The following is a 19,579-nucleotide window of genomic DNA, read 5'->3' as shown; positions in this document are numbered from 1 at the left end:
ATAATGAGTAATAATTTGCAGAAAAAAAGCACATTTGAATTTTATTTTTGTGGCTTTTAAGGTATTTTTTTAAGGGTCAATTGGTATAACCCTTCCATCACTTAATTTCATTGTAGTCTTCTCTTTATTTCTCTTTCGTTTGAAGAATTCATTTTTTCCCACCAGATATTTCAAGATTTTGAATCATTTGCACTAAGTGTCTAATCTTAGGTGGTTGTACGATTTCATTCATTCATTCATTTATTGGAGTTAACTTATTTGGGAAAGCAGAAGAAGGTTTAGGCAGTAGGTAACTAAAATTTACAGCAATATAATTCAGTTCAATTCTTAAAATAATAATAAAGGGAAATGTAAAATATTTTTGCTATTTTGGTTATCAGCTACAGACATGATTTTTTAAAATTAAAACACCATAGATTGCAAAACATGTTAACTAATTTTTTTAACATGATAAGATTTGTAATTCATTATTCATTCATAATACTGCATGCTTGCTTTTAAATCAGATGACCTTGTGAATCTTACTCAGATTTTTTCTAAGGTGGAAAAAAGATTGAACAATTGCAGGAATGCCTTGAACAATATACAAAGTTTCTACCATGAACATTTTATAATTATAATTAGAAGTTAAATCGAATCTTAGACAAGAATATTTTGCTTCTTAAAAATAGGAATTTTTTATTTTCCCTTGTATACTTATATTTTAATTAATTGGATTTTTTCTAACGCATTAATAGGTTAAAAAATAAAAGGATGCCTTTAAGCAAATTAGCCTAAAATCAGTCTTCCAATCACATAAACTACATAACTCAAGCTAACAAGCTTGAAGGAAAGAAAAACTATGTCTCACTAGTAGGGGGTATACGTACTTAGAAGCATTTGTGCATTTCTGATCACCACAAGCTTTTTCTGTATTTCAATGCTGGATTATGCTGTCCTAGCAGAGAAACTATAAATAGAATTTTCAATGCATCAGGCCAGTGATGTCACAGTGGCCTTGGAAATCTCAGCTCTCACCTGTAACTAAAGCACAACTCTTCCTTCCCTTTTCTACTGTTCTTACTCTTATGGTAGCAGAATGCAAAAGAGACATAAATGAGATGATCTATTGCTGCTGGTGGTGTTTAAAATCTAAATGTTTTAAATTTGATGGAGCAATGAAGAATGCAGTTTGCTGTGAAGCTGCTCCAGTTAATCAAGGGTAGAAAAATACAGTAGTAGTCTGTATTGGTTGATGTGATACATGATGCAGTGTTTTTGATGACTGATCAAGGGATGTGTGGTGGGTTTATTTTGGCTGGGGTTCAGAACTTAGAAATATCTAAGTTAAATGCTTTTTTAAAAAAAATTGAACTCTGGACCATTTATGTCATAAGTGATAAAAAGTGCTTTATGTGTATTATAGCAATCCATGGATTCTTTATTGGCTGCATTATGAAGGATGTTTTGTTTTCTTCCAGTGTGAAAAATTCAAATTATTGTCTCCCATCATACACTGCTTATAAGAACTATGATTATTCAGAGCCAGGAAGAAACAATGAACAGCCTGGCCTATGTGGCCTAAGTAACTTGGGAAATACGTGTTTCATGAATTCAGCTATTCAGGTAGGTGTTTCAAATTGAAATGAAATGAATGTATTTCTTGGAAATCGCTACTTTTTGAATAGTGGAATAATTTTCAAATTTATATTCAGTGTTCTAGAATGTGTATCACAACATCATTGCCACATCTTTGGTTTAAACAAGCAGGTGATTGGTTGTTAGTAGCAGCTTAAGGAATTTTTCATTCAGATATTCATTTAAAAGGAGAAAATATTTAGTTTTCTGAAAACAAAACCTCAATAATAAGTATGTGCATCTCTTTATACTAAAAACAGTTTTGGAGTTTTGTTTAAGAAATATTTAGAAACCCTAAAAATTGCTTTTCTAACTAAAAAAAAACATTTAATGATATGAAAGAGATGTTCACAGGAAGAGATTGACAAAGGGGAAATATCTACTAAAGTGTTTCAAATACCAATGTCAATAAAAATAAAATAATGCTAAGTAATATTTCTTAATGGGAGTAATTTATTGATTACCATATTAAAAAACACTTTGCTTGAAAATTTTAACTAGAATTTCAAGTATTTTATGTTGTAAGAGAAACCGTGTTTTTTCTTATTCCTTTAGTGATGTTTTTTCTAGCTTCACCTGCTGTGGGCTGTATGTACTATCTGTCAATCTAAAGTTGTAGTAAAGAGCAACTTAAGTCTTGACCCCGAAAAAGGCATTGTTTCTTCTTTTGACATTTGCTATAATATTCTCTCTGGAAATTTGGGTTGTATTTCTGTTTTTCTTGTTCTCTCTCTCTCTCTCTCTCTTTCTTTTCTTTCTTTTTTCTTTCTTTCTTTCTTAATTGGGGTTAAGTGACTTTCCCAGGGTCACACAGCTAGGGAGTGTTGTGTGAGGCTAGATTTGAACTCAGGCCTTCCTGACTTCAAGACTGGTGTTCTATCCACTGCGCCACCTAGCTGCCCCTGCATTGTATTTTCTTTAAGAATTTTCTAAATCCATATTTTAAATTTCTTTACATGAACTCTTAAATTCAATTTATAATATTAATCTAAGCTCAAAAAAAAAGCATCAAAAGATTTGAATGTAAGGTATGAAATTTATAAGCTTATGAGTATTTTATAAGTAATTATAAAGATGGGACTTAAATCCCATCTTCCAATTGAATTATGGGAGTTTAAAGCATCTGTCCTTGATACCCTAATGTAATTTCTCCAGTCAGATTACTCTCCCTCAAAAACTAGCTGAGAAAACTGGAAATGAGAAAATAGGAATTTAGATTAGTGATGGAAGATTTTTCAGTGGATACTACAGTACCAGGTTTTATATACTACATAGCTAAAGGATACCACACAGCTTGAAGTAAGTATAAGGAAATGCTAGATGATAAGCGAATATTTTTTTTAAAAACTGTTTTATATAATTTTACCTAAGATTTTAATAGTATATGTCATATATTGCTAAAAAAAACCTTTTCTAGTACCATAATCTTGAATCATCAGTAATCTATGAATTTTATTTGATTCCCATATTGAAGAAATCATAAATTCTTTTTTCATAGACTCATTAGTATATAATGTCTTTTTATTATTATTATATATAAATTTATTATAATTTAGAAAATGATTTGTCTTATTATATTATATTATATTAAAATCTGAACTGTTTGGGAAAGTACTATATTTATTGTTCATGGTTAAGTTGAATTTTCTATTACTTATGAATCAGTCTTTAGGATTGTGATTTATTTTTCTTTTCTCATAAGATCTTAAGATGTTCGCAGAAAATCAGAATGACCTAAAAAGTTATTTTTGTGTAAAATTATGATACTCATTTCAGTTTTCATAGCAGTAGCTTACATATTTACAGTGTCTGCATATATTACACACTATTTTATTGAATCTTTATCACAACCCTATGTGATAACTTAGAGCAAACTGAGGGCTAAGAGTGAGAGTTTGGTATTTTGCCATAAGACATATAAGACACTTGAGTCCCAGTAAGGCCATACTTTCCTAAAGTCACACAGCAATGTATGTAGCTGGGAGATCAGAACCTAGTTTTTTAGTCACTTAAGTCTAATTGTCATTCAGTGGGACCAAGATTCTTGTTAACTTCACTTGGTGCAATATTTCTCAGTGTTGGCAGTCTGTAAATATTTGTAGTCCAACTAAGTGAGCTTTATGTCAGCAGGCTAGAAATAGATTCATCTCACCTTTTTCTAAACCTTTATTGTGAATAATGTTGTATACTTAAAAGATGAGAAGCTTCATATGAGTATGAGAGTTCTCCCTTTTTGTTTTATTAATTAGAGGGATTATAAAGGTGTTCTCCCGCCCCCCCGGGCATGAAAGATGTGCAGTTCTAACCATATCTCTTTATATTTTAGAAATTTGCCATATATCCCATTCCATTATACATGGAACATGATTATTAGAAGGAAGATTCTACTTATAGATAGTGAAAATCTGAAATAGAAACATGGAATTTTCAAGTTTGGAACAGAACCCTGACCAGCTAGTCAGGCAACCTCTCTTGAACCCACTTTCATCCTTTGCTTGGAGATCTCTCAGTTGAGGGAAACTCCCCTTCAAGGCAACCTGATTCATCTTTGGATTAGCTTCATTACATCAAACCTAAATTCTTTGCAGTTTCAGCCCACTGTTCCTGTTTCCTCTTGTCTTCTGCAGCAAAGAGAGTAAGATTAATCCATCTTCTCCACAATTGACTTTCAAGTACTTGAAGACAGATATAGGGTTCCTCTCTTAAGTCTCCTATTTTTTATGTTTAACATCTTCATTTCTTTCAAATGGTCCTCACATCATCTGACTTTCAGGCTCTTCACTATCTTAGTTACTTTCAAGTGCGTACCCTCTACTGTATCACTGTCCTTTCTAAACTATGGCATCTAGAACTGAACACAATACTTCAAATGGTATGTGGCAAGAATAATAGAATATAATGAGACTGTTACCTCCTTAATTCCTGCCTTTCATAGAGCAGTTTGTGATCATATTAATTTTCTTGATTTCAGTATCAAAATCTTGGCTCATTGAACTTGTAGTCTACTTTAAAAAAAAAAAAAAAAGTTCTTTTTCAGACCTGCTGCCCAACTTTCAATGTTTTAGGACCTAGTTTATCTAGCCCAGGTAATTTGAATTCAAATCCAAATATGTTTCTCTACTTATACCCTATTCAATTTCATTTTTTAAGATTCAGCCCAATGTTATATCAAGATGTTTTTAAATTCTGACTAAAATATTAACTGTTTATCCCAACTTTGCATTAACTGGAAATTTGTTAAATATGCCATTTTTGTTTTTGTCCAAATCTTTGGGAAAATATCCTACAGCAAAAGGACCTAGCATAGTTCCCAGGAGCATTCCATGGAAAACTTCTTTTCAAGTTAATATTAATTCATGAAGGACTTTTTTTGGATCTGGCCATTCAACCATTTGCTAATCTAAATAATTCTGCAGTTATCCGATTTGTATTTCTCCAGTCTTGTCCACAAAAATGACATTTCAAACTTTACAAAACATTAACTAAAATTTGGGCAAATTTTATGTACATCATTTTCTTCATTTAACAGGTCAGTAACTTTATTGGTCAGAAAATGAAATATGTAGTCTAGACTGACCTATTTTTTTCCTCTGAGGCAATTGGAGTTAAGTGACTTGTCCAGGATCACACAGCTAGGAAGTGTTAAGTGTCTGAGACCAAATTTGAACTCAGATCCTCCTGATTTCAGGGCTGGTGCTCTATCCACTACCCCATCTACCTGCCCTTTAAACTGACCTATTTTCGATGAAGCTATACATTGATTGTTTAGAATTAATACTTCCTTTTTATATGTTCACTATCTCTTTAACAGCAGATTCTAGAATTTTGCAGGCATCAAAGTCAGGCTCTCTGGACTATTATATTCCTAGTTTTTTGTGTTTATTTTTTTTATAAAATAGTACATTTGCTCTTAGGTCCTGCAATAACTATTCTAACAATGGCACAGTAATCACATTTGCTATAAAATGTTTTAGGATGTTTCAGTGTTTTAGGATGTAGTTCAGCTGTGCCAGGTGATTTGAATTTATCAATGGCATCTAAATACTTTCCTATTATCTCCTTATTTTCCAAAAAAAAAAAATATTTTACAAAGAACTTACACAAAGTGTGGAAAAAGCACTACAAGAGACTATGTGTTTCTGAAGAACTTTGGGATCACTTGTGAGACTTGAAAGACATTGGCACTGTACCACCCAGCATGGCATGGCATGTCTACCTCGAAGAATGCTCTATACCCTATGTGCAACGTAGAATTGTGTAGCATAAAAGAAACATGAGATATACATGTGTAGAGCTATCTCCACTGTAAGTCTTCATATGGATTATTTGTGTCCGCTGTATGACAAAGCTTTCCAAATCATCTGATCAGTCATATTGTACCTTGATCCTTTTTTGGTTCACTTCAGGAACAATAACCAACTTTTCAACATCTCCTAGCTATCTTTGTCCTGTTCTTTACAATTTAAAGATTTTCTCCTTGGTAGAAAAAGCAGAAACAAAGTAAAATTTGAGTGGCTACTTTCTCGGTGTCATTGTTACAAGAATCATCTCATCTACCCCCACTCAGTCCTATTTTGCCCATTTTCTTTTCCCCAGTATAGCTTTTCTTCCCCACCTTTTTTAGGATAATGGGTAAGTAGTAAAGATTATTCATAGTTTTCTTTATCAGACTTAGTTCATTTTGAGTTTTGCATTCTTGTCATATATACTTACAAGACTATTCCACTCCTTAAATCTGCTTTTATATCCATTATTAGTACCTTCAGTATTTTTGAAATTTTGGTTAGTACAGCAATTCTCTGTATGTCTACATTATTTTAAATTGAATGTCTTCAATATTTCATTCTTAAGATGCCCATCCTTCATGAATAGACTGATATTCCCTGAAGAATTTTATTTTGTAGTAATACTATCCTTTGAACCCTTTGAAATTTTCTTTTCCATACTAAAGGTGCACATATCAAACTATTCCAGACTTCCTCCTTCTTTTTGGTCACAAATTCTAAATGGATGGGTCACTTCTCCCAAGGGTTTTATAAAATATCATGTCCACCTCCACATTCCATTCTTATCAACAAGATTTGTGATCTAAAATAAAATTATCCTATACCTTTTTACAGATATAAAATCTGCTCATGATAAAAATTTTGAGTAAATGTGATTTTTAAATAATTTTGTGTTATTTTATATTGTGAATTTCTCTAAATTCAATAGAATTTAGACTTAAATATTTTATTTTTTAAAAGTTACTTTTCTTGTAGCTTTTGATTTTTTTGATTTTTAAACATTTGTGTTTCAAATTGAACTATAGCTCTCAAAAGACTGATAGGTATTATTTGCAGATTCTTGCATGATATTTTAATAAATAGCAATAATATTTCCACAACTCTTCTCATAAATACATCACTTACATCGGTCCAAAATGGAGTGAAAGTAAATAGGCATTTGGTGTGGTGTATTTCAGAGGAAATATTTTTTTTTTTCAAACATGATAATTTCCTTGAAAATGACTTCTGAGAAGTTATAATGCAAGATTATAATAAAAGCTTTTTTACAGTTTCTATTTTCATTTTTTAAAAATTATTTCATGACTACAATGGGCCTAAAAGGTATAACTAGGACACTCCTTTAAATCAAGCAATATGTTTTCCATGCAAAAAACACCATTTATATTGCTTTTTTCTATAGAGGAGATAGGAGCATCTAGTAGTAGGTTTGTCAGCTTAGCATATCCTCACCTCTAACACAAGTTGTCACAATTGAGATTTTAGAATAATTACAATCATCTAGAATTCTAAGTATGGTGTGCTATTACTATTATTGATTTTTAATCATTTTGATAAATATGACTTTCTTTGAGAGTAAATTATATACTATCAGAACTGCCATTAGCAATCAAAATCAGTTTAGAGAGTCATAATCTAAATATGTTTTCCATGCGAAAAACACTATTTATATTGCTTTCTTCTAAATAGTGGGAAAAAACTTCCCTATGAGACACTAAGGGATCAGTAGAACACATTCCAATCTGGTGGAGTTCTTTTTGTTTGTTTGTTTGTTTGTTTTAATCCAAATTGTTGAAAACTTTAGAATTCTTTGAAGTGTTTAGCTATGGGTTAAAAGCAAAATTTATAATTTGTTATAGTTCAATCTCTACATTAAACAATTGCCAACTCTGTAGTGTGATTTTGTTTGTTTGTTTTTTTAATGCAGAGTACAGCAACCTAAAATCACTGGCCTATTACAAAGAAATATATTTCAAAAAATAGTTAAACTTAAATCCTGCCACTCTAAACTCCTGGGTGCTGACATAAATTTTTAAAACAACTCTTATTTTAGGTATATATTTTGAGGGAAACTATCATCAATAAATTATTTTCTTAGGGTTAATGCTGAGTAAAATAGATTTAAAATATTCATGTTAATAACTGGACTTCTGGGTATTTCTGTTTCACAGAAGTGTAAAGTGAATGACTTGATCTGGCAGTAAGACAACATTATTCCTAGATGACTCTTAGAAGAATATTTTTGGAAGCAGTGGACTAACTGTAGTGCGGGGGAGATTGAACTTCAATAGTAATGACATGTCTTTTATTACTAAAGGACTCTGTTTTAAGATATAATAAGAAACAAATAAATCCCATGAAGAAATATTTTTAGTCTAGTCTTGTTTTCTTCCCCTTAATTAAGAAAGGAAATCTTTCAGTAATGTTTATCTGCTTAATATTGTTCTCCCCAAGCCAAAAGAACTTTTTTGCCTTATCAGCTATGTTTTGTTCTTTTATTGTTTCATTTTAGAAGTTTTAGGTTTTTCAGTATCTTAATAAAAATGTTTCAATTCATTGTGATATATATATCAATATTAGATCACAATAGATATTTTAAAGAATTGCATAGTTGGCTTAATAATGGTATGTATCTATTTTCCTGTAAATAGAAACCTTAACTATGCTGACAAAATACAGGAAAATTCTAATCTACTTTTATATCTTTCCCAAATATAGATTTGTTAGAAAAAAAAATAAATTTAAATGGCCTTTTTGCAACCAGCCAGAAATTTTTAAGATTTTCTTATTTGGATCCTTTAGGGGGAGGTATGAGTGGAGAGGTATGAGTGATTTTCCTGTTAATGATAATTGAAATTAAATGACAGATGATGAAATCTTTAGTGAGTGGCAACTAAACATAAATATCAGCCCCCCAAAAAAAATCTTTTTAAGCAAATTAAATTGAGCCAGATTCTTTCGAACTAATTTCAGAAAAGCATATCATAGCAAAAGAATAAAGGAGGATTAATAATTATAAGCCTCATTGTTAGACCACATTGAATGGGGAATGTTCTTAAATAACATAATAATATTGCTTGGTACATTTCTTTGAAGCATATTAATCATTTGGAATAGAACAGGAAATGAAAATGAGATAACCACAGTTCCCAAGAGTTACAACTTGACATTTGAAATCATCTTTCAAAATGATTTTTATAATATTATTAAAAAGATCATTCTCACCATTTTTAGGCACTTTAAATAAGTGTCAGATGTATTCTTTGTTTAGCTATACACTATCTTTTTTTGTAAAGACAGAATTATCTATTCAGACTTCTGACTTCTATATGTCTACAGTCTCAAAGTCTTGTTTCATTGTATTGCTTTTGTAGCTTTGTTTTTACTAAGCTTTAGGAAAGGAAGCTACACCCCCATGCATGATTGTTATCTCCATTTGATTTGAAGCCTTAGACTGCCTCCTCACATATCCAGCATATAGTATGCTTGATGTCTAGTGAGTATGTTGTACAACTAATTTGAATAAGCTTATTTTGCCTCTATGTACCTCTATGTAGGTCTCAAAAAATATCATTGTCCAAATTATATACATGAATTAAGTTAGGTTAAGCCATAAATGTTCTTTGTGGGAATTTCATTTCTATTTCAAATTCCCTTTCACAATAAATGAATTATTCTTTTATTTTAGAGTTTCATGCAGTTTTTTTTTTTAATCTTAAAATATTTTAGTATGTGCAGAATTAGTCTGCTGCCTCTCGTGTTGCTATACGGTTCCTATGGGTTATGTCAGTAGAAGACAAATTTCTGCCAAGCAGAAAGATCCATGAGTACAGTCCCAGTGTTAAATTGTGTCTCCTGAATTAGGACTGCACAACTGAGTATCCAGAAGCTCTTGTAGTAGATGTGGTGTTCTTTGGCTGTGATAGTGTACAATTGAGCTAAACATAAATGGTAGCCTTTAGTCTTTGTGTATTAAGTACTTATTCTGTGTCAAAAACTAGCTACACCCTGGTGATATAAATTGAAAAAGATGAAAGTCCCTGTCAATAAGGAGCTTGCACATATAGTGAATACCTTATTTATCCTTAATATACATTGTGGTATCCTTTAAGATGCAATGCAATCTGCTATCATTGTGAAAAGAAGAGTTATATTTGTTATGACAGTGACAAAATGTCAGAAAATTAGATATAGGAACTTTATATCAGTTTTTAAGTCATTCACAAACATTAACTCTTGGTACTCTGTATGAGACTTTGTTGAATAACTAGATCATTGACCTAGCTCTAAAAGAATAGCACTTACATCAGTATTGATATTTGCTTTTTAAATGTAACCAGAACACATAAATAGCAAAAAAAAAAAAAAAAAAAAATGGAAGGATAGTCCATGGATTATTCTCAGTCATATAAGGAAAGTAGTGGAATTTTTCTTTGTTCACCAAAAAGGCAGTGAGAAGTAAAATTTCATAGCACTTTTAGTCAACTTTCCTCAATGCATTATATAAGCCACAAAAACAATTATTGTAGACTGTGTACTCATGCATTTACTGCATGAGACAATGAAAGGTGCTATTACCTCATAAAACAAGAATGGAAAAGCAAACCTGAGGACAACTTGATATGAAAACCAATTAGTCAAGTCATTCTAAGAATATTTAATTGACAAAAGTGGGAAGAGGACAAATAAACATGAAGATTTTATTCTTTAACTATTTTTGCAAAGTAGAAAAATACTATGAAAAGCAATCAGGCTCCTCTAAATTGTCAGATATCCAACTTCATATATGGTGACTTCAGTATGGAATTGGAAGATACCAGCTAAAACATTGTATTGGAATTCCATGTGCATGGAATCAAGAAATTAAAATCAGACTGTGTGCAAATCTCTTGCTTTTCAGTCATTGATATTTTCTTTTGTAGATGGAAAGCAATGGAACAATGCACTACCCAAAATTTTACCAAAAAACAGAATTGCCAGTCAGTTAGTACAGATTGGTAACTACGCTATAATCTGTGGTCTTAATTGCCCTCCTAGGCAAAGGATGGAGAAATAATGACTTCACCATGGTCTCCTAGCTTGTCCTTTATTTGAGGTAGGACTTGAAACCCCAGGGTCTCCCTTACTCCATTGCTGTCCTATTAACCTATATATCTCTCTGTCTCGTTATTAATAGACAAGAAATGTTTGGTTCTTCATGTGGAAGTCATTTAGAATTAGCATCATCATAGACTAAGTCAAAGTCTATTCCAAATTAAAGGAATGCACAAAATGAAGACCCTGTGTTCAATTATAGCACCTCCTACCCATCCTATTTAAACAAGCTTTTGTCGCTAAACAAATGAGAAATATCTAAAAATATTTTGGCTCTCATTATCACTGTATCCTAGAGAAATTTAACTGATATAAAATAGTCACCAGAACAAAGGGGCCTAAAGAGCCAGAAAATTAATCAGCTAGCAAAAAACAATCTCCGTGCTATACAGAAACATATAGTGACCAAGGGCAATGTGGACTCAAACTACAAGCTCATTTTTTAAAACAGCATACAGGAGGATGGGAAAATGAAAGATAGTATCACTTCATAAAACAATAATGGAAGGGAAAACCTGAGGATATCTTGATAAGAAAACTTGTTAGCCAAATCATTCTAAAAATACTTAATTGACAAAAGTTGGAAGAAGACAAATAAACTTGAAATAAGATTTTATTCTTTAACATTTCTTTTTTTGTTGATTAAAATTTATATATGTTTATGTACATAAATATATTTACATACTTATAAATATAATATTTATAATATTTGATGTTTATATATAACAAAAATAATACATATAAACATTTTGTTATGCAAAATAAATAGACAAAGAGAATCTGTACATCCCTATTACGTGCAACTTGGTGGGGGTTTTTTTAAAGTGTAACAAACCAACACTGTTCCAAAGTTGTCCTATATTGTTAAACCAGCTAGGTGGTTTTTCTTAGAGTACAACAAAGTAATACAGTTCCAAAGTTGTCCTTGCTGATGTTCTTTTCCCTTTTTGGAGTCACTATGACTAAAACCTCTCAAAACTCTTTCCCACAAATTTTCCACCTCCACCCCAATAAAAAAAATAATAATAAAGCCAGTCAGAAGAACTGTATATCAGGGTCATGTTTCAAAATTGTATGTCTCATTCTGTATATCTGTACGTAGTCACTAATGTTGAGGTGAAAAACTTAGTTCATTATTGGTCTTCTAGAAATATGGTTCATCATTGCATTGATCAGAGTTTTTACTTTACAGTTTTTCTTTACATTGTTACAAACATAAATTTCTTGGTTGTCTGCTCATTTTTCTCTTCATCCCTTCATACATTTCTTTCCAGATTTCTCTGATCTGACTCTTTCATCATTTCTTATGGTGCAGTAATATTTCATTGCATTCATATACCATAATTTGTTGACATTCTCTACTTGATGGGGCATACCCTCCCTAGTTTCCAGCTCTTTGCTACAAGAAATGATGTTTTATATATGTTTGTACATATGGATGCTTTATCTTTTTTAATCTCTTTGAGATACATAGTGATTACTGTCTCAAAAGGTTATGGACAGTTTAGTCACTTTGGTGATATATTTCCTAATTACTTTCATGACTGGCTAGAACAATTTGTAGGTCCTTAGTAATGTAGTGTAGTATTTTGATGTGCCTATTCTCCCCATATTCTCTCCTCACAATGTTCATTTTCCTCTTTTTGTCATTTTTTTCGATGCGATTGGGTGTAGGACAGAACCCAAGAGGAGTTTTTTCATTTCTCCTATTATTAATCATTTGTCACATTTTTTCATACAGTTTTCAGTTTTGCCTTTCATCTTTTGAGAACTGCTCAATCATTTCGTCATTTTTCTTTTGGCAAATTTTTCTTGTTCCTCTCTATTTTGTTCAGTTCCCTTTAGTTATCAACCCTTTTCAAAAAAGAATTTCTGCAGATTCTCCCCCTAAGTAACTTTCACTTTAAATTCTGACTATTGATTTTGTATATGAAAAGGCTTTTCGACTTTATGTAATCAGTTGCTATATTATGATCTTCTCTATCCCTTGTTTGGTGAAGAACTCTTCTGCTTTTCATACTTGAAAAAAGTACTCTACTAATTTGTTTATGACATGAACTATTATATCTAGGTTATATATCAGTTTGGAAATTATTTTGGCATAATGCATGAAATATGTTGATCTAAACTTAATTTCTTCCAGAATACTTTCTAGTTTTTCCTAATTGATTTCTTAGGTTTTATCAATCTTTGTGTCACTCTATTCTGAATCTTATATTCCTAATCTGGTTGATAAAACAACTTTTATAATTTTAACTAATACCAAGTAGTTTTGATGATTGTTACTTTGTAGTATAACTGAAGATCTGTTGTACTGCTATGACCCCTTTTATTTCCTATTCTTCTTGAGATTGTTAACCTTTTCTTTGTCCAAATGAATTTTTTCTGACTTTTTAAAGTAATTCCTTGATACTTAGATATTGCATTGTTTATTATTTTTAGGTCACGTTGCCATTTTTATTATTTTATTTATGCCCCAGCCATGAGCAATTAATCTTTCTCCAATTATTTGAGCTTATGTTTATTTCTGCAGATACTGTTTGGTAGTTTTTTTCATATAAATGCCATGTATCTTGATCAATCTTTTCACAAAAAATTTATACATAATTTATTCATGCAATAGTTATTTTAATGGCTTTTTTATTTCTTGCTCCTGGATTTTATGTTATATGCAATAAAGTTGATGGCTTTTGTGTATTTATTCATATCCTACTACTTTACTGAAATTATTAATTATTCCAATTACTTGTTTTGATTTTTATTCTGTTTCTCTAGTTCGCGAAACAAAGTATGTCATCTGCAAAAGGTGATTGTTTTGTTTGCTCTTTGCTTATCTTTATTTACTCCCTTAATTTTCATGTCTGTTTGCTAAAACTAGCACTTCTTGAACTGGTATTAAATAAGAATGATTATAATTGTCACCCTGGCTTTACTGTTTTAGTGGAAAGATCTCTAGTCTTTCTATTATTACTAGTTCTAAGTTTTAGATAGCAAACAGTTTCTGAACGTGATAAACGATTAGCTATGTTAGAATTCATTGTATTTTGAATGTTTGATATAATTTACTTTTTGAATATCCTTTTTTTTCTTTAGAAAGTGCCTTTACAGTTTTATTCAGTTTATTTTTCTGATACTAGGTTATTTAATCTATTAATCTTGGTATATTATATTTTTGTAAATATTTCTTTTCATTGGGTTGGGGGTTTTATGGAGGCTTTTTTGTTTTGGGGTTGGGTTTTGTTTTGTTTTATTTTGTTTGTATAAGGGGCAAAATTGTTTCTTATTTTTCTTATTTTGATTTGGTGAGAATTTTATTTTATCAGTTTAATGGACTTTTTATTTTTAGTATTGGTAGTCTTGTATTTTAATTACCAGAATTTCTACTTTGATGTTTAATTAGTATTTTGATTTGTTGCTTTTCTGGAGTTTTGTTTGTTTGTTTTTTATTGTAAGTTCAGGTGATGATGGATCTCTCCTCCTTTTTTTGAAAAAGATACTCAGATAAATTTTCCCCTAAGTAGCCAAAAGCCAAAAATTTTCATATTTTTGCCTTATTATCATTTTCTTCCACGAAATTATCTATTTTTCTATGATTTAATCTTTTACACACTAATTCTTTAGAATTAGTTAATTTACTTTACTTAAGTTTTAATCCTTTCTTCACATGTTCTTTGTTGATTATCATTTTTGCATTGTGGTCAATAAGTAATGTATTTGATATTTATATTTTTCTGCATTTCTTTATGAATTTTTGTCACTTGATAAATGATTTATGAGAGTGCCATGCATAAAGAAATATGTATATTCCTTTTGTTTCCATTTATTAATGTTCAGAGAACTATGATAGCTATATTTTCTAATCTTTCATTCAGCTTCTGATTTCCTGTTTAGATTTGTCTATGTTTGAAAGGGACATACTGAAAGGTCCCAAATGTTAAAGTTTTGTTGTCTTAGTTTTCCCTATACTTTGGTGAATTTTTTCCTTAAAGTACTTATGTCATTCTGTATGGGTGTATGTATGTGTTGGGGCGGGGGGGAATGGAATATGTGTATTGCATACTTACATGCCTGTGTAACACATATACACATGGCATTCACACATATACACATGATAGTATTTTTTCATTGTCTCTGCTAAAACAAATTGTAATTTCCTTGCTTATCTCTTTTGAACCGTGTCTGTTTTTTACTGTTGTCTTCTGTGAGATATGAAATCATAATTGCTGCCTTTTTTTTTTTTTTTGAGATGTAAATTTAGATCCAGCTCTTCATTTTACTTTTTTGTGAATTTTTATTCAAGTCTTTCTTATAAAGTAGGTAGGTGATATAATATCTGGTATGTTGGACTCAGATTAAAGAACATCTGAGTTCAAACCCTCCCTTGTTCACGTATTCATTATGTGGCTCTAAAAAAAAAGTCCCTTTAACCTTTCTTAGCCTCATTTTCCTCATTGATAAAATGAGGATACTAATATCACCGACTTTACACAATTATTTGAGGATCAAAGGAGATTACATGTGTTTAAGATTTTATAAATCTTAAGGTATTGTATAAATTTTGGCTATTTTCAGTACCAATTATTGTAAATAATATAGTTATTTCACTTTATCTATTCTACTATCCATTTTATGGATGATATTCATGTTCATGGTTGTGATTATTAATTATGTATTTTGCTCTGTCATATCCTTGTTTACTTTTTTCCCCTCTTTTCCCATGCATTTTACAAAGAAAGTGAATGTAAGTAACACTCATATCATATTTTAGTGACCCATTTCCTAATGCTGTCTTCTCTTCACCTTGAGACCTCAAAATCACTAGTTCTTATAATTTAGGACTTTTTTCCTTTTTATTCCTTCTTTATAATGTATCTTTATAATTTGGAATTTTTTTTGCTTGTTCCTATTCCTGCCTTACTCTTTCTTCTCTCTTAAATTTTTTTCTTTCCCTACTTGTTTGCTACTTTAATATGTTTAGTTTGTGTGAGTTTATCCACTTGTTTAACCTTATTTTGTCCAGTTCAGGGAGGAAAAGTAATATTCTTCATTTGTTTTCTCCAATCAGCCTATCCTTCCAGATTGTTCCTTTTGTGTACCCCAGTTTTGAGAAGTAGTTAATCCTCTTCTCTTCTTACTCACATCTTCCCTAATGTATTCCTTTTCTCTCTTAAGATCATCCAAATAGAACAAAACCTACTCTCAAACCCTATTTGTCTTTGACCCTTGAAAACAGTAGAATTCTGAATAGATATTTTTCTTTTCTCCTATTAAAATGTAAGCAAATCGTCAATATTTAATTCCTTCCACTTCTTCAAATGTATTTTCTCTTCTAAATTTCTCCTGTCTCTTGAATTTGTTTTATAGTTTTTACTTAATGTTCTAATCTTTGTTAAGAATTCTTGAAAATCTCCTGTTGTATTACAAGGTACTTTTTTACCCCCTCTTGTATTATTACACAGTTTTGCAGCATAAGTTTTCTTTTTTCTTTGACTATTTGCCTTTGGGAATATTATATTCCAAGTTTTCATCTCCTTTATTATTTAGCATAGTCTTATAGATGCTAATTGTGGGGGGTTTTTTATTTTGAACTTGGGATATTTGTTTTCCTTGACACTACTAATTTACTGATTTACACTATTTTCACTTTACCCTCTGATTCCTATAAATATGGTTGAAGTTTTCTTTTTATTTCTTGAAATATAATATCCAGATTTTTTGTTTGGTCATGGTTTCCAGGGAGCCTAATTTTTAAAATCTTCTCTAACTTTCCTAAGAATTCTTATCTCCTGGAATCACTGACTTTTCGTTCTTGGTGGGGGAGAAGGGGGAAGAGAAAAGGGAGAGGCAGATTCCATTACTTGGGTAAAATTTTCTACTTTTACATCCTTTTTAAGAGTAAATAATAGAGACTTCAGCTCCTATGTGACTTCACATCTCCATCTTAGAAGCCTTCTTTTACATGTGTAAAACACAATATCTTCATCAAATGACAGTGGAATTTTGACATAATTGTTGTCTATTAGTATAATGCTTAATAATGCTATGTAAAGAAGCAGAAAGTAGCAGACCTGATGCACAAAGAAAGCTTATCCTAGAAGAAACCAAGGTTTTTTTGAGCTGCTCAACAATAAGATTCCAAGACGTCTCAAAGAGGGTAAACTTTCAAAGAATATGTCTTAGCATTATTACCTACAAAAGATGGCTGAGAAGCCAAACAACTACTAACTCATTTGCTTACTCTCTCGTGTGTTAGTCATTATGAAAATGATTTGTGCAATCTTTGATTAAAAAAAATAAGAGAAGGAACAGGATGACTTTTACAGATAACAGAAAACCACTGTTTCATAATCACATAGTTGAGAGTATAGAGAATACAAGAACCTATGTTGTTAATCATAAAATACATTTGATTCAATAGATAAAACCACAGCTTTAAAACTTGCCTTAAATGAAATGTCATGTACACATTTCTTAAGATTGTGCAAGATTCCCAGAGAGATGCAGCAGCAGGACTAACTTCGTTTTATGATTCTTCGATTTATGATTCATTAAGGCATACATCAACAGAAATACATGCTGTTATTTTTCAGTGTTATGTCTACTATCCAAATAAAAAGTATTTTTTTCAGAACAATAACTTTTATAACAAAATATCATTAATCTTAAAAATGATCCTTTTTATTAAAACTCATTTTCATAATGCAATGATGAGTCATCATTTACAAGAAATAATGAAGTGTATTGTTTCTGCCTCTGGCCAAATTGGTTTATTGAACTACAGAGAGTTAGACATCCATTTTCAGACATAGTCAATGTTTTGTTTTGTTTGACTGTTCTGATTTATATATAAGGGGAGCACTTTTGGGCATGGGGCAATTGGGAAATGACAGTGATATGGGGGGGGGGGGGGAGAAAGCATCAATAAAACATTTCTAAAGGGTAGGAAAAGTATTTCGCATAATGGCCCATACTGTGAATGAGCAACTGTTTGGGACCCTGCCTGTATGAATATATTGATACTTATATCTTAGAAGGATATGACAAATGGACAATAAACTAAAACGAGAGAGACTTAAAAGAAAAAAAGGCTAAGGAGATTTGGGGAAATTTCGTAGCACTTTGAGTGAACCCATGTTTATTGACATACAAGCTCATACCTATTTCAATTATTCTGTGGTTCTTCATGAGTTCATAAATTAATTACAAAGGAAATTTTTAAAAATACAGATGACTCTTTGGATCATGGAAATATATATGGTACATTTATATAAACTACAACATGTTATCAGTAATGATTTGTGTGTGAAAAGTGGCATTAAAAAACTTTAAAAATTTGCATGATTGGAAAGCAAGGTGTCATATTCTTCAAGATATTGTCCTAAATTATTTCTCTTTTTCCCCATCGTTCTTTTAGAAAAAGGAGTCTACATTCATTGCCTCTGCTTTTTCACACTTTCTTGTGAACCCCTTTTAATTTGTAATATAACTCTAGAATGCCACTTAAACTGTTCTTTTCAAGTTTACATTGGAATGTAAATTTCTTGAGAATAGGAGATGCTTGAGTGTTGCACAAAGGGAAGTATAACATCTGTAACATTGTAAGAGTTTAATAAATGTTTTTTGGTTGGTGGTTTACAAACCTAAAACTTGTAAAATATTAAATCCACTAGTTTTTTGTTTTTTTTTTCCCCCAGTCCTCTTCTTTTTTGACCCCTGCAATATTTGAAAGTCTTGATGACTTTTTCTTCCTAAATATTCTCTTCTCCCTGGATTTTATCCAGCATTGTACTCTTGATGGTGCCAATCTGACATTTGCTAGGTCTTTGTGATTCCTCCCCCCTTTTATATTTTTTCTGTTGTTGATATGACCAGTTCACATGGTTTCTATTTTCTTTCCAGTACAAATCACTTCCAAATCTATATCTAAGAGGTTATTTCTCCCAGGCTTCAGATATTTTGTAGATACTTTTAATAAAACTGTAGATCACAAAACTCTCCAAGTGTACTAGTAAACACATCTTATTCAAAGCAAAGTCATTTACTAAGGTGATAGAGTAATAAGTAAAAATGTAAGTTATTCTACCCATAAACCTCTAGGGTTCATTCTTCCACAAGTACAGTGGTAAGAGTGAATATAAACTTAAAATACACTGGTACTGAGGAACACATACAGGGAACATGTATGGCCAAGACAGCTGATTCCTCTAAGTGCTCTAGTACCTCAGAGGCTTTTCCCATGTGGTCTCTCACTGCTGCATCTGAGCTGATCTTTCATATTCTGCTCCAGAGCTCTCCACAGCAGCTCAGTCCTTGACTAAACAAATGCAGTGAGTTTTGCCTTGAATTCCATAAGCTGACTCTCCCTTCTCCTATTAGAATCTCTGCTCTCTACATCAAACTGCTCAGCTCACTAAATTCTTCCTACTAGAACAAATACACCTGGTATGAGCAAGTCCTTCCCTGTTCACCATTTCCTTAACTTCTCTTTGATAGAAGTTCAGGAAACATTCCACAAAATTGCCCAGTACCTCAAGCATCTTAAGCTATTCTGAACAGAGTTTGAGCTCACAGATTTAGCTTTT

At 31.3% G+C, this 19,579-nt stretch overlaps 1 protein-coding gene across 8 annotated transcripts in view; it reads left to right on the top strand.

Annotated features, from left to right (window-relative positions):
- USP15 (ubiquitin specific peptidase 15) overlaps positions 1-19,579 on the top strand; it is a 158,238-nt gene that overhangs the window by 91,657 nt on the left and 47,002 nt on the right. For 5 of the 8 annotated variants that reach the window (XR_002770399.2, XM_003770826.4, XM_031940945.1 and 2 more), the window contains one exon: positions 1,461-1,605. Coding sequence is in view for 7 of the 8 variants with exons in the window: in XM_003770826.4 (XP_003770874.1) it covers positions 1,461-1,605 (145 nt within the window). In the remaining variant the exon portion in view is untranslated. Of the gene's footprint in view, positions 1-753; positions 1,202-1,460; positions 1,606-2,772; positions 3,090-8,074; positions 8,404-19,579 lie in introns of those variants that run through there. The other 3 variants (XM_023504235.2, XM_031940948.1, XM_031940947.1) reach the window with 3 other exon arrangements.

The sequence above is a fragment of the Sarcophilus harrisii genome, chromosome 5, assembly GCF_902635505.1.
Source record: "Sarcophilus harrisii chromosome 5, mSarHar1.11, whole genome shotgun sequence".
Taxonomy (NCBI): domain Eukaryota; kingdom Metazoa; phylum Chordata; class Mammalia; order Dasyuromorphia; family Dasyuridae; genus Sarcophilus; species Sarcophilus harrisii.
Note: the sequence above shows the minus strand (reverse complement) of the source record. Positions and strands in the feature narration are given on the sequence as shown.